Source organism: Elgaria multicarinata, chromosome 1 (assembly GCF_023053635.1).
Source record: "Elgaria multicarinata webbii isolate HBS135686 ecotype San Diego chromosome 1, rElgMul1.1.pri, whole genome shotgun sequence".
NCBI classification, from domain to species: Eukaryota; Metazoa; Chordata; class Lepidosauria; order Squamata; family Anguidae; genus Elgaria; species Elgaria multicarinata.
The window spans coordinates 129,603,880-129,617,458 of record NC_086171.1 but is presented as its reverse complement, the minus strand read 5'-3'; the positions used below and the strand labels follow the sequence as shown (position 1 = coordinate 129,617,458).

Sequence of the window (13,579 nt, the reverse complement as noted above, 5' to 3'; positions counted from 1 at the left end):
ATTTTTAAACACTAGTACTGGAGTCAATTAAACTCAACACATGCTGTTAAATGCCTGGGAGAAAAGAAAAGTCTTGACCTGGCACTGAAAAGATAACAATGTTGGTGCCAGGCGGGCGTCATCGAGGAGATTGTTCCATAATTGGGGGGCCACCACAGAAAAGGCTCTCTCCCTTGTTGTTGTCCTCCTAGCTTCCCTTGGAGTAGGTACCTGGAGAAGGACCTTAAATGTTGAGCGAAGTGTACAGGTAGGTTCATGTTGGAAGAGGCGTTCCATCAGGTATTGTGGTCCCAAGCCACGTAAGGATTTATAGGTTAAAACCAGCACTTTGAATCGGGCTAAGAAACATACAGGTAGCCAATGCAAGCAGGCCAGAGTCAGTCTTATATGTTCAAACTTTCTGGTCCCTGTTACCAATCTGGCCGCTGCATTTTGCACAAGCTGCAGCTTCTGAACCATCTTCAAAAGCAGCCCCACATAGAGGGCATTGCAGTAATCTAACTTGGAGGTTATAAGAGCATACACAACTGAAGCCAGGTTATCCCTGTCCAGATAGGGGTGTAGCTGGGCCACCAACCGAAGTTGGTAGAAAGCACTCTGAGCCACCGAGGTCACCTGGGCCACAAGTGAGAGGGGGCATGGCTAGATGAGGGGGGTGAAGGGGAAGGATCTTGCGATATGATGATCCTGGGAGGAAGAGGATGTCGCACCTGCCATTTTGTTTTTTTATCGGAAAAGAGCGCATGAGCGCAAAAGTAAGTGGGTTTTTTTTCCTGAAGAGCTCCGTGCCTCGGCTCCTCACGGTTACTCGCAAGGAGCCAGGACAAACCAGGCTGGCCGGCCACATGTCCCGTGGTCTCGGGACAAGCCAGAGACTGCGGGGAAAGTCGGGATAAAAGGGTATGCCAATATCCTGGAGAAAGGGATGGATCATCTTTCCCTGCTCCTGGGATCCCCTGTGCATCATGTGGACGCACAGGGGTGATCCCCGGGATATCGGCAGGTCTAGAAATGCCCAGATATGGTTCTAGGAGAACCCCGAAGCTATGAACCTGCTCCTTCAGGGGGAATGCAACCCCATCCAGAACAGGTTGAGCACCCTCCTTCCCGTCAGAAGAACCACCCACTAACAGCATCTCAGTCTTGTCTGGACTGAGTTTCAGTTTATTAGCCCCCATCCAGTCCATGGTTGCAGCCAAGCACCAGTTCAGCACATCCACAGCATCACCTGATGAGGATGAGAAGGAGAGCTGCATGTCATCAGTGTACTGATGACAACACACTCCAAAACTCCAGATGACCGCACACAACGATTTCACAGTTGACACTGAGGCAGATGACTTCTGCCTCCGAAGGGGAGATAAGGGACTCTTCACCTAGTGGAGACTGCCAAGTACTGAGACCGATCACTCATGTCTCTCCACATACACAAAGGTCTCTGGAGTTGATTTGTTCGGCAACCTCAACCAGGGATAGGGAGCCAAAGTGAGACTGATACAATAGGTCTTGGTCCCCCATTCAGGATGGTCTCTCTCTCTTCATCAGCAATGTTTCTACAATGACTGTCATAGGGACTGCGAGGTATAATGGGATGGAGAGAGAGATGTCAGAGTCATTCCTCCTCCATTTTAGCCACTACCCTCGGCATCGTTGTCCTGTCCTTCCCCAGAGAAAGAACTTTGTCCACCTTCACCGTTCTTCGGAGATCAACCGCTTTACACTCCGCTTTACAATGAGCTCAATCTCCTGACTTGAGACAGGATGTGGTTCTCCAAGTTACCATGCAGCCTATTCCAGCCTCACCATTCCACGCCAAGACACCACTTGCCATCGTGATTCCTCTCCACAATCTGTGGAGGATTACCAGTCTGAATCATCTTCATACTCTTCAGTCCTGTCATTGGTATCATCTCCAAATGACATCATCAGTGCTTCAGATAGGGCTTCCCCATCCAAGGCTGCAGCCTATTTCACTGATCAAATACTTAAGATGGCTCAAGCTTTGGGTACTGACATGCAGCAACCCACGTTGTGTATTCAAGACCCGGTCTTCGATTCCATGTACACGGAAGTGTCTGCTCCAGTCTCGATTCCTTTTCTGCGTTGGTGTTATGGCATATAAATGAACAAGGAAGGACCCACTCTGTGGACCTTGTTTATTGCACCATAGATATTTTTGATTGGGCAATTTCAAGATGCATTATTCTCTCTACAGCCCACATTGCCGGGAAGGACAATCGTCTAGCTGACACTTTGAGTCGTGTCACCACTGATACACACAAATGGCAGCTTTTCCGCAACATCTTACACCACCTCTTCGACCTCTCGGGCGTACCAACCATAGATCTCTTCAAGTCTGCTGAGACAGCGATACTTCCCAGATTCTGTTCCAGGTCCTGGCACTGCCAAAACTTGTTGGGAAACGCTTTTCTCCGGTCATGGAGGGGGGAATTCAGTTACTTCTTCCCGCCCTTTCCTCTCCTTCCCAAAGTGATTGTGAAGGTCAGGGCAGAGAATGTGGACTGCATCATCATTGCACCCTGGTGGCTTCACCAAGCATGGTTTGCTGTGCTACTCAAGTTGACCCGGGGGACTCACAGATTTGGCTCCACCCACAGCCAAATCTCCCCTCCAAAGACAAAGGGCGAACATTTCATCCCAATCTTCTAACACTTTAGTTAACAGCATGGAGGATTCGCAGCAAGCTGCCCTCCCCTCGATATCGGAAGACATGCACCTAGTCTTGACTGCAGCACACCAACCATTGACACAAAAGTCATATGCCAGTAAATGGCAGGCTTTTACTTCTTTTGCAAGAGAGGCAGGATGTAACCCTGTCAAAGGCCCTTTGGGTGGTATTTTGAACTTTCTATATAGCCTCTTTAAAAAGGGCCTGAAGTACTGTTTCATAAAAGTCCACTTAGCTGCGATTTACGCCTCACATAGCTTGATCCAGGGTTTTTCGGTGTTTACAAAGCGTCGGGCTTTACAATCTACAATAAAAAGTTCAGCATCCTGAGAATTCATTTCTCCCTTCTTTTCATGTCATTGGATGCTTTTCTCCCCCTGCTTTTGCTTGAAGCCTGATACACATGTATGGAAAACAATAACCATCGACAGTGTTCAAACGCCCTTTTTATATATAATAGTGTTTAAAGATATTAACAAAATGCATGTTTTTGGAACACATATAATCCAGTCCAGGTGCTATTTTTTTTAATATAACCATTAATGGTTATATTAATGGTTATATTCTCTCCCCATCCCCAACTGATCCCAACCCTTACACTGATATTGGCATCTGACTTCGTTTACTCTCTAATATATTTTTTAAAAAAGGTGAAATCAAAGGAGATTTGCAAGAAATATTTATGGTTTGTCATCTTGAAAATGGATTGTTTCAACTTCAGGAATCTAATGTTTTTTACCCTGTTTGCCTGCAGACTTCATTAATCATTTTCTTACAGTGCAAGGCATAAGGGTAGAAAGGCTGTATCTGACACACCACGTATCACCAAAGAAGCATAGTTAGAAAAGCAATCAAACTCCTTTTCTTTCTACATGCCACATGTCTTCAATTTCTTCTGTATTTTGAAAGTTTTCTATTCTAAGAAAGCTAAGAGATGCAGATACTAAATGACAGGTCAGCCAACATAATGTTTTTAGAAGCCTGTCACATCTAAAGGGCTTGAGACAAGCACTGCCGTTTTGAATAATACAAGTGTATGTGAAAAATTCCGGGACTGAGGAATATAAGGGAAGGATCCAATGAACTCTACAACTACTACTATGTTTCTAAACAGGCCTTGAGCCTGGATTTCAAACAACAGATGGCCCCCACCACCACCACAATAAAGCAAACCATTTCTGAAATGGAGGAAGGTCTGCTTCTCAAATTATTTATTTACTTATTTTTATTTAAACTGGACATAATCCTTCCAGATACATACAGACTCAGTTTACATGTCACAGCAACACAGGTTTTGTTTGCTTTTTAATTCTAGGTTTCAGTCCAGGAACAGTTTCATCACGTGATGACTTAATTGTCTAGACAAGACCTAAAATTCTTCAGTTTTGTTCATGTGACCTTAACCTGGATAGCTTCCTCAACACAGCAAGATCAGGAGCTTCAGTTTGTGTCAAAGTGACAACCTCATACAGGTTTAAATTGTTGTTAAAATTGAGGCAGGAAGCTAAAATATAGTAAATTCAGAAATTAGCATCCCAGAACAAGTACCTAGTCATCTCTCCCATTCATCAGTACTCTGAATACACATGAATAACAACAAAAATGCAATCATGCTTTTTAGTACATGAAAATGTTGGAGGGGTGGGAATAAACCCAAAAGCACTTTTTCAGGCCTAAAAATGCACTTATTATTTTGGAAAGTCCCAAGAAGTGCAAAGGTAATTCAGCTTCAGTTTGCCACCCCCAAAAACACCCACATGCAATGAAGTCACAATCAAAGCCTTTACAATGTACAAGACTTCCTTTTTACAGGGAGTTTGCCTAAATATGTAAGCAATTTCATAGACAGAAAATGTGAGTAATTCTGAAAAGGTCAACTTTCCTAAGTTGGTTTCTTTAAACTTTTGCACTCTCTATAACTGGGTGAGTGGCCTTTGAAAAACTGAATTTCAAGCCGCTACCAACACAATCAAAGCTACTTTTCTCTTTCTCTCTCACTTTTAGAGGAAGATCATCCAAACATTCTGCATTCAAAACGGAACGCTTCTCACCTTCTTCCTGTACTTGTGCAGCACCCACAGCTATACATGTTGTAAGAAAAAGGAGGAGGGTTTTCCTAAAATAGGAAGAAAATATTACATTTAGTATACAAAAAAGTATTTAATTACTAATCATATAAAATCCTTATATATTAAAGGGTTTGTTCAACATCGATCGCACAACACTTGGATTCTATTAAATTTTCCCTGGTTTTTCCTGTTCAGTATTTCATTTTGTCAGAAGACCATCTATCGAGTTAGTGGTTTCGTGATAAGCCAAGACTCCTTATCACCCTTTCTCTCTCTCACTGCTATCACTCTCTTTCTGCCTACTTACCTCATTCTTCTCTTTGGAATTCCTCCTCCCTTGGAAGAAGTAGGGTGAACTGTAGAAATGGGGCACCACATGTCTATTTTCTGTCTCCCCTCTGCTATACACACATGAATACATGCACAAAAAGAGAAAGAGAGAAACAGGCAGAAGCACATTCTACCTCCTTCACTCTCCCACCAACCTACATGTCTGTGTTTCTCTCACACTTTCTGAATCCATCCAGAAAAGGTGGGGGGGGAGTCAAGTGAACGAGGGACAGACAAGTTAAGTACAAAGCCATGCTCTCCTTGCTCCCTCTCTCAGACCACAGGGCTAGCAGAGTATGCTCCATGGGCACTCCCAATGGCATCTAATTTGGCACATAGTCCAAAAGAATTTTACATGCAAATGACACATATGTTGTACACAATTCTCAAAAAAGGCCTCACTCTTCATGAAGTAGAACTGAATACTACCCACTTATGAGTAGGAGGGACAACTCCCAGCTGTCTCCATAAGCTTGGGGTCAAAATTAAAAGTGGGCAGGGCCATCACCGGCACTCTGTTTCTCTGACAGACAACACTACTCATGCACACACACACCACACGCTCACACAAACATGAGTGCTGTGTCCTTGCTTCTTCAGCCCAATTAGCTTCCATGCTGGCTGGCGAAGCAGGGGCAGAACATTCTGGTTCAACAACCCCACATAGCGAAACAGGCTCCCTTAAGCAACTCCCTCTCCATTCCTGTTCAGCTGTTTCCTGAGCGGTTTATATCTCTCCTCACTGCCAACTTCCCCCATCCCATTGCTCAGGAAACAGTTGAGTAGCAGCACAGAGAAGGAGCTGCTCCATCAGTAACCCCCCCCCACACACACACACCTCAAGGTGCTCCAGGGGCCTTGTCACAGTGACTCCTGGTGGAGCAGGCTTCCCTCGACCCATCAGGGAAGGTGACCAAAGTCTTCAGGAACTGCCACTTTAAGTTGAAGGAGGGCTTCAGGGAGGGGAATGGTGCCTCAGCGAACTGGTTGGAGAGGCCCATGTGCTGGAGATTCACTTCAGAATCCACTTCACTTCAGAATTCACTTCAGAATCCACTATACACTTCTGTTAACCTTCAAAGCTTTTCACGGTCTAGCTCCTTCCTATCTCTCCTCTCTCATCTCACACTATTGCCCCGCTCGTGCTCTTCGCTCCTCTGATGCCATGTTTCTCGCCTGCCCAAGGGCCTCTACTTCCCTTGCTCGGCTCCGTCCATTTTCTTCTGCTGCCCCTTACGCCTGGAACGCTCTTCCAGAACATTTGAGAACTACAAGTTCAATCGCAGCTTTTAAAGCTCAACTAAAAACTTTTCTTTTTCCTAAAGCTTTTAAAACTTGATGTTGTGCAGACTTTATACTGTTAGTTTTACCCTACCCTGTGCCTGCTTACCCTACCCTGTGCCTGTTTGCATTCTCTTCCTCTCCTTATTGTTTTACTATGATTTTATTAGATTGTAAGCCTATGCGGCAGAGTCTTGCTATTTACTGTTTTACTCTGTACAGCACCATGTACATTGATGGTGCTATATAAATAAATAAATAATAATAATAATAATAATAATAATAATAATAATAATAATAATAATGGAGATTCCCCATTGGTGCTGTAATGGCACTTTGAGGCTTCACCAGTAAAAATGCCAGCAGGGTCATGTGCTAATGTGATCCTACCACCCTATCCTGTGATTGTTTTATAGACATGTTGTGTTAACATTTGTGTTATACAAAACATTTTTCATTGCTAAACTTTTTATAAAAAAAGTTGATTTGTCCATTCTTCTAACAATGTAATCCTATGGGTATCTATAAAGAAAATTTCTCCCACTTTTTTCCCCAACGATTCTCCTTCAATTTGACAGAAAAGAAATTGCTTTTGAAGAGAAATTCAAAGGAAACAAAATTTTCAGAGAAATTCTTTTGGTTTGGATTTGGGGTTTTTGTTTTTATGTGGTGGCTGAGGTGTGTTACTGTCCTTGTCTTTCATTGTACAGTCATTTCTCTGGCTGCCTATAATCTCCTCAGCTTCCCACACTTCAGTTAAACCCCAGGGGATGTAATTCCTCCCACAGGGCTTTTTCAGTTCAAGAAAAATGAGCAGCCTGGGAGGCTTCAGAACAACAGAAAAATGTTTAACACCACCCTTGGCTACCTTGCAGTGGTTAGGTACACTCAGAAACAGCATCAAAATGAATTTAATAAATAAATAAATTATAGAACCCCTGAGAATGAGGTAGGAAAATAGAACGTTTTGGGAAATTGGAGAACAGGTTTTGGCACAGCACTAACTCCACCTCTTCCCTACAGCTAGACACAATGCTAGGGTGACCATACGGAAAGGAGGACAGGGCTCCTGTATCTTTAATAGTGTTATTCAAAAGCGAATTTCAGCAGGTGTCATTTGTATACATACAGCACCTGGTGAAATTTCCTCTTCATCACAACAGTTAAAAGTACAGGTGCCCTGCCCTCTTTTAAATCTGGTCACTCCTGTATAGCTCCTGCAGCTTTAACTGTTGTGATGAAGAGAGAATTTCACCAGGTGCTCTGTGCATATAAATGACACCTGCTGAAATTCCCTTTTCAATACAACTGTTAAAGATACAGGACCCCTGTCCTCCTTTCTATATGGTCACCCTACACAATGCTGCCTCCCTCACACCTGCTACAGAGCTATCAGAGAACTAATGGTATTATAAGCATCTGCGCCAGAGACAAGGTAAATCTGCAATCATCCCTCAGAAATTTAACATTGGGAAGACCCTGGGGAAGGTTCTGAACCCTGAAGAATAACAACTAGAGCTGAGCCCCAAAAAAATTCAGAACATTTTCCTCTGAAAAGTTCTGAGATATTTCTTCTTTCTTCTTTTTACAATGCTAGAAATAAAAGGCCACTTTGCGGAATTTTTCTCCAAATTTTCTTCACCACTTTTTCTTGTGGCAGCTTTCCCTCTTCTCTCCACCCCCCCCCCCCATAAACCCCTGGAGCAAGGCTAGGTATGGAGCATTGCGGGGGATGTAAAATGGAATTTAGGCACAAACACAATTGATGCTATTGCCAATTGCAGCAGCAGCAGAACACAAAACCCCTTAGGAAAAACAAGAGAGGCTGTGCTACAACCTGTGCTATAAATGGTGAGACCTACATGTGGGAAAATGTTAGAGAATTTCCTTCCTCTGGACAAATTCAGTGAAACTGTTCCCCCATTTTCTCTGCCCACAAATAGGGTGGAGAATGTCGAGAGGCCATTTGCACACAGCTCCATTCAGAACTAAGTCCCACTGAGTTCAATTAAGATTACTCCTAGGTGAGTGTGTATAGGATTGCAGCTTCATGATATTTTCTCATGCTCCCCTAAAAAGAACCCCCTCCAACAGTGGCTGGATGCACAAATTACGTCATATAATTGTCCAAGAAAAAAAATACCAGTGGTTGGATGTGTCACATTTTGATTAAGCTTCATGAATTGTGCAAAAATACAAGATGTGTGTGCATGTATGAGCATCAACAAAGCAATCCATCCTGACAATTTTCCAGCCTGGGGAACTAACATCACATAAGTCAACCAAAACCACAGCAAGTAAAATAATGAAAATGAATACATGTGGATCAAATGCCTATCAGGTATCCAATCACACACACTGAGAATGTCCCATGGGGACAGGCAGAGGTCTAGGGCAAAGCATTTACGTAACTATATGCACAATGCCTCCCTGTTCATATAATCTGAAGTCAACGGGTAGATCCAGCAGGGCTAGGGAAGGGAGGAATCATCCCTCCCTGCTCCCAGGATGCCCTGTGCGTCATGTCCCCGGGATATCGCCCAGTCTGGCCATGCCCATAATTAGGTGTACCTGGTCTATTAAAATCAATATGCTTAGATGTACATATTTATAAGATCAGGCTGCACGTATGTTTGCATCTTTGTGTCCTACATAGCGAAAATTAACTATTAATTTCCATTTTTTTTTAAATATACAATTTTATACAGCTCAAAACTTTTCATACTATAAATTGACCACTTCTGCCTTTAGAATAGCCAGGGTTTCACATTGCATCTGAATTTGGGGAACTGGTTACTTTAAACTCTGCTTTGAGAACAAACCAAAATCATAAACCATGGTTTGATCTTGGCTTGTCTGAGTTAATCATACTTCAACCAGGGTTCTCCAAATTCAAGTGTAGCAAAAGTTAGTTTAAAAACAGAAACAAAGGTTTCCAATCTCTTTCTAATGGCTGCAATTTACATGCCAAGAAAAGTTTCATTTGCTCATTAGAAAATAATGCACCTTATTGCATCTATACACATTTTATTTTACCAGCCTCTGTCCAAATTTAAGCAAGGTTAGCAGCTTTTTGTTCAAGCAGGGACTCCGGGGCCCTTAACAGATGAGAAGCAGATATTCAGAAGATGAAATTCCCATCAAGCCATGCTAAAGAAAGTTCACCTGCTGAATTTCTGCATCACACTCAGCTCCTAAAGGTTCAGAGACCCTTCCAGAAAAATGTTGACAATCTGAAATGTAAGTTAAAATGTAAGTTAAAATGTTTTTTTGTCAATAGTTCACTTTTACTATACAAGTTCTTCCTGAGAGCCTACGCCAGCTGGATTTATCTTGTCTGAGTTCTCTTTGACATCTGATATAATGAAAAAACACACCTGTTGCAGATGTACTCCAGAGGGTGGATGGGTGGGTTTTACAAACTAAGAAGTCATAGACTCTGAAGAATGTTTCCTTTAACATTGTTTTGTCTCTTGTTTACATCTTAATTTTAAAAAACAAAACCTGTAGCATAAAATCTGCAGCTCCTTCTGACAGCATGAGTGCTCCTTAGGAGACCAAGATATATTGATAATGGTATTTTATGCTCAACAGTCAGTTCCCAATTCAGAGAACTGACAGAAGAGGATCAGCATGTTTTTAGCATAAAATGATATATATCTGTGTCTTCAAGACCAAAGAAAATGATTATGTATCAAATCTGTATATCGTGTGGGGCAGTTTTGTAATGTTATCTTTTTAAACTTTGAACCCCTTTTTATGGAAAAGTTATATAGGAAATTTAAAAATAAATGCATAAATCCTTCCCTTCCTCTAAGGAGTTTATTGCAACTACCTTGTTAGTTGGGACCTCAATACTTAAGGGAGCGCCTCTCCCTGTACATGCTTGCCCGAGATTTGAGATCTGTAGCAGGAGCCCTCCTGTGCATCCCACCAATGCAAGATATACATTATGGTGGAACAAGGGAGAGGGCTTTCTCTGTTGTGGCACCCCAGTTGTGAAATGCCCTCCTGCTTGGAGGCCCAACTGGCACCGATGTTGGCCTCATTTCAGCGCCAAGTTAAAAAGTGGCTTTTTATCAAAGGCTTTGAGGGCTAAATTTGCCTAAAAGGTGCAATGGTTTTAATTTTTATTGCTTTTAAATGTTCTACTTGTTTAAGCTTGTTAATAGTTTTAATATGTTTTTAGCATACATTATTTATTGTTTTATACTGTTTTAATTGATTTTATCTGTACACTGCTCCGAGATTCCAATGATATAGGACACAAATGTTTAATAAATAAATAAATAAATAATGAATTGATAACAATTTGCCCATGGACACCCACAACATAATCCTACCATTTTTTCCTAGTAGGACAAATTGATGCAAATACTATTTTCAACATCAGTAAATTTGATTCCCATTTGATTCTATTATGCTAAATGTATGAATAAAAAAAAGTTATCTTTACTTTTCTAATCCAAATTAGCCTGATTGGATGCCTGATGCAGTTCCCAGAATCCTTTGCTTCTGCCTTGCAATATGTTACATGAATTTTGTTTGAACTCTAATATCAGTTCAATGCCATATGCCCTTTGATTAATGGTGAAATTCATGCCAGGAGCTACTTAATATTTTTTATCAGCAGAGAAGTAGTTAATAAAGATATGTTCTCAAGATATTGTGGGAATGACAATATTCATTGCCCCCATATAATGGAAAAAATAGACAGTAAGATCCTCTGAAAAACAGGACCACAAGGAAATTCTGAATATCTGGTACTTCCAAAGTGGTGAGGATGTTTGGTGAAATGAGCCTTTTAACAAAACCATAATGCTGATTAATCTATAATTATGTTTTATTACTGGTTAGTAAATCATACGGATCCCACGTAAGGCTAAGCCAGGATGTAGCACTACATGCTTAAGATGGAACGAGCCTGAGTGAAGCCTTGACAATGCATTATCTCCCTTTCCCTGCTCCTATGCCAAGCTCCATGTGGCCAGGAGAAAGAGTCTTATGGAGTTTAGTTTTAGTTCACACCAGGGGTGGGCAATTTGTGGTCCTCAAAATGTTTGGGCCTATAACTCCCATTATCCCTCACCATTGATTATGCTGGCTAGGACTGATGGAAAGTGTAGGCCAAAACATCTGGACAGCCAGAAGTTGTCCACCCCTGATTTATTTATTTATTATTTACAATATTTTATTTACAGTTTTTATATACTGCCATTACTGCAGCAGGGGGAAATATGCAATTTCCCCACGGCTGCGGAAATTGAACATTTTCTCCTTCCACTCTAGGGAAAAGATACACAATTTCCCCAGCTTTGCCCCCCACCACTGATGAGTGTCTTAAAAGCCCTATTAATAGAGCCTTTAAGCCCCATATCGACAATGGGAGGGGGGAGGAGAAGGGTTTTTCCCTTCCGCTTTAATGGCGTCCACCAATAGAGCAGAAGGGAAAAACCTTCTCCTTCTCCTTTCAGGCCCCAATGGGCATGGGGAGGTGGGAAAGTGAGCTTTCTAGGCCTCAAGAAAGTGCAGATTCCCCCGGCCATGCCAAAGGGCTGGCCAGGCAGCGCTCAGCAAAGTCGCGGGATTTTTAGAACCTCGTGAGTTCTACAATGCCTACTCAACAGAACAAAAAACAAACTGTCATGAATGCACATTTACTATCATGAATGCACAATGGTGACTATACTCACATGTTGGGAAACAGAGCATAAATATTTATCAGTAAAATATACTTAAAAGCAATACTTTTAATAAAAATTGAAAGAAATAACTATGCTGGGAATCTTACAGAGAGGATTAAAAAATATTTTCCCCTTGGCTTCATTATTTCTAGACATTTTACATCTCTAGTATTTCTATAAAAGTGTTATTAATTTTTAGAGATTATTATGTGGAGAGTAAGGCTGGCCCCTGGTTATGGAATAATGTGCCACTGGAGATTAGACAGACTTCCACTCTCAATTCTTTTAAACGCCTTTGTAAGGCGTTTTTATTTTCACAAGAGTTTGGGGAGGGGTGGTCTATACTGGGTTGAGGGCTTTTAATGGATTGAGGATGAGGGTTAATGGAATTGTCTTAATGTGGGTTGAAGGTTTTAATGTAATTGTTTTATATGTGACTGTGAAGCGCCACGATGCCAGAAATGGTGAGGTGGCACTATAAAAAATGTTTTAAATAAAATTAACTAAATAAATATATAAATACTTTGTGTTAAATTCTAAAAGAATATATTTCATAATTCAAAGCTGATACATTTTTCTAATTTTTCAGGGAAAACAAAAAGGAAAAAATGGGGGGAAACCTTTTTTCCATTTTTTTCTGTTTGTTCTCCAGGCCTTCACATCTCTAAATGCCACTAAATACTACATTTGACGATATAAAATGGACTCATTTTTTAAAAATAAACTAATCAAATAAACACCTATGGAGAATATCCCAGTTTCCTATTTTAATTGATAGGTTGAAGATCAAAAGCAGTATTACAGATGGCAAAGCAGTCATTTTCTTCTTCAATAGGTGCAGTGCCATCAAAGTGAATTAGGACCCTAGCATGGGGATATAGATGGACTTTAGTATTTTCCCCTTGCTATGGACCTAATACTGATTGGGTCCCAGTGCCTGCAATTTCTATTGCAAGGTAATGATCCATAAAGCAAATGGATAACTATTTTACAACGGAAATTGCAAGTGCAGAACCCCTGATCTAGATTGGGTCCCTAGCAGGGAGGGGAAGGTTTTTAATCTGGATTGGGGGCCCTGACACCTACTCTAGAGTAAAAATGGGGGGTGACATAGTTGCTAGCTGCATCCTCAAAATAATGTTTGTTGTGGGCTCAATATGTCTATATCTTGTTGTCAAAGATACCTTTTTAATTATTTTTTTACATCACTGGTAAGGTTTCTGAAAAGTTCACTTAGCTTATATAGAGAGATAGGCAAACACATGTTCAACATCTACAGCTTTTCCTGGCTAATATCAAGAACAGATGATCCCTTGTACAAGGAAGAGCATAAAGAAACTATGAACAAAAGGTAGTCAACTGAGGATTTTTCAAAGACAGCTAAATCCCCATTCCATCCACTCCCTCACTCCACAGAAGGTGAATCAATTTAGAAAACTGGCCTCTTCCCATGATCACATATGTTCTTTCTTTTTCCATAGTTGTAAATTAGGAATAAAAAGGAGAAATAATTCTTAAGTCCCTTT

General features: G+C 41.3%; 1 protein-coding gene across 1 annotated transcript in view; it reads right to left on the bottom strand.

The window, feature by feature from the left end:
- The window catches only part of COL24A1 (collagen type XXIV alpha 1 chain), a 254,996-nt gene that overhangs the window by 187,579 nt on the left and 53,838 nt on the right, over positions 1–13,579 (bottom strand). Inside the window, exon 2 of the mRNA XM_063136778.1 lies at positions 4,741–4,805. Coding sequence (XP_062992848.1) covers positions 4,741–4,805 — 65 coding nt within the window. The remainder of the gene's footprint in view (positions 1–4,740; positions 4,806–13,579) is intronic.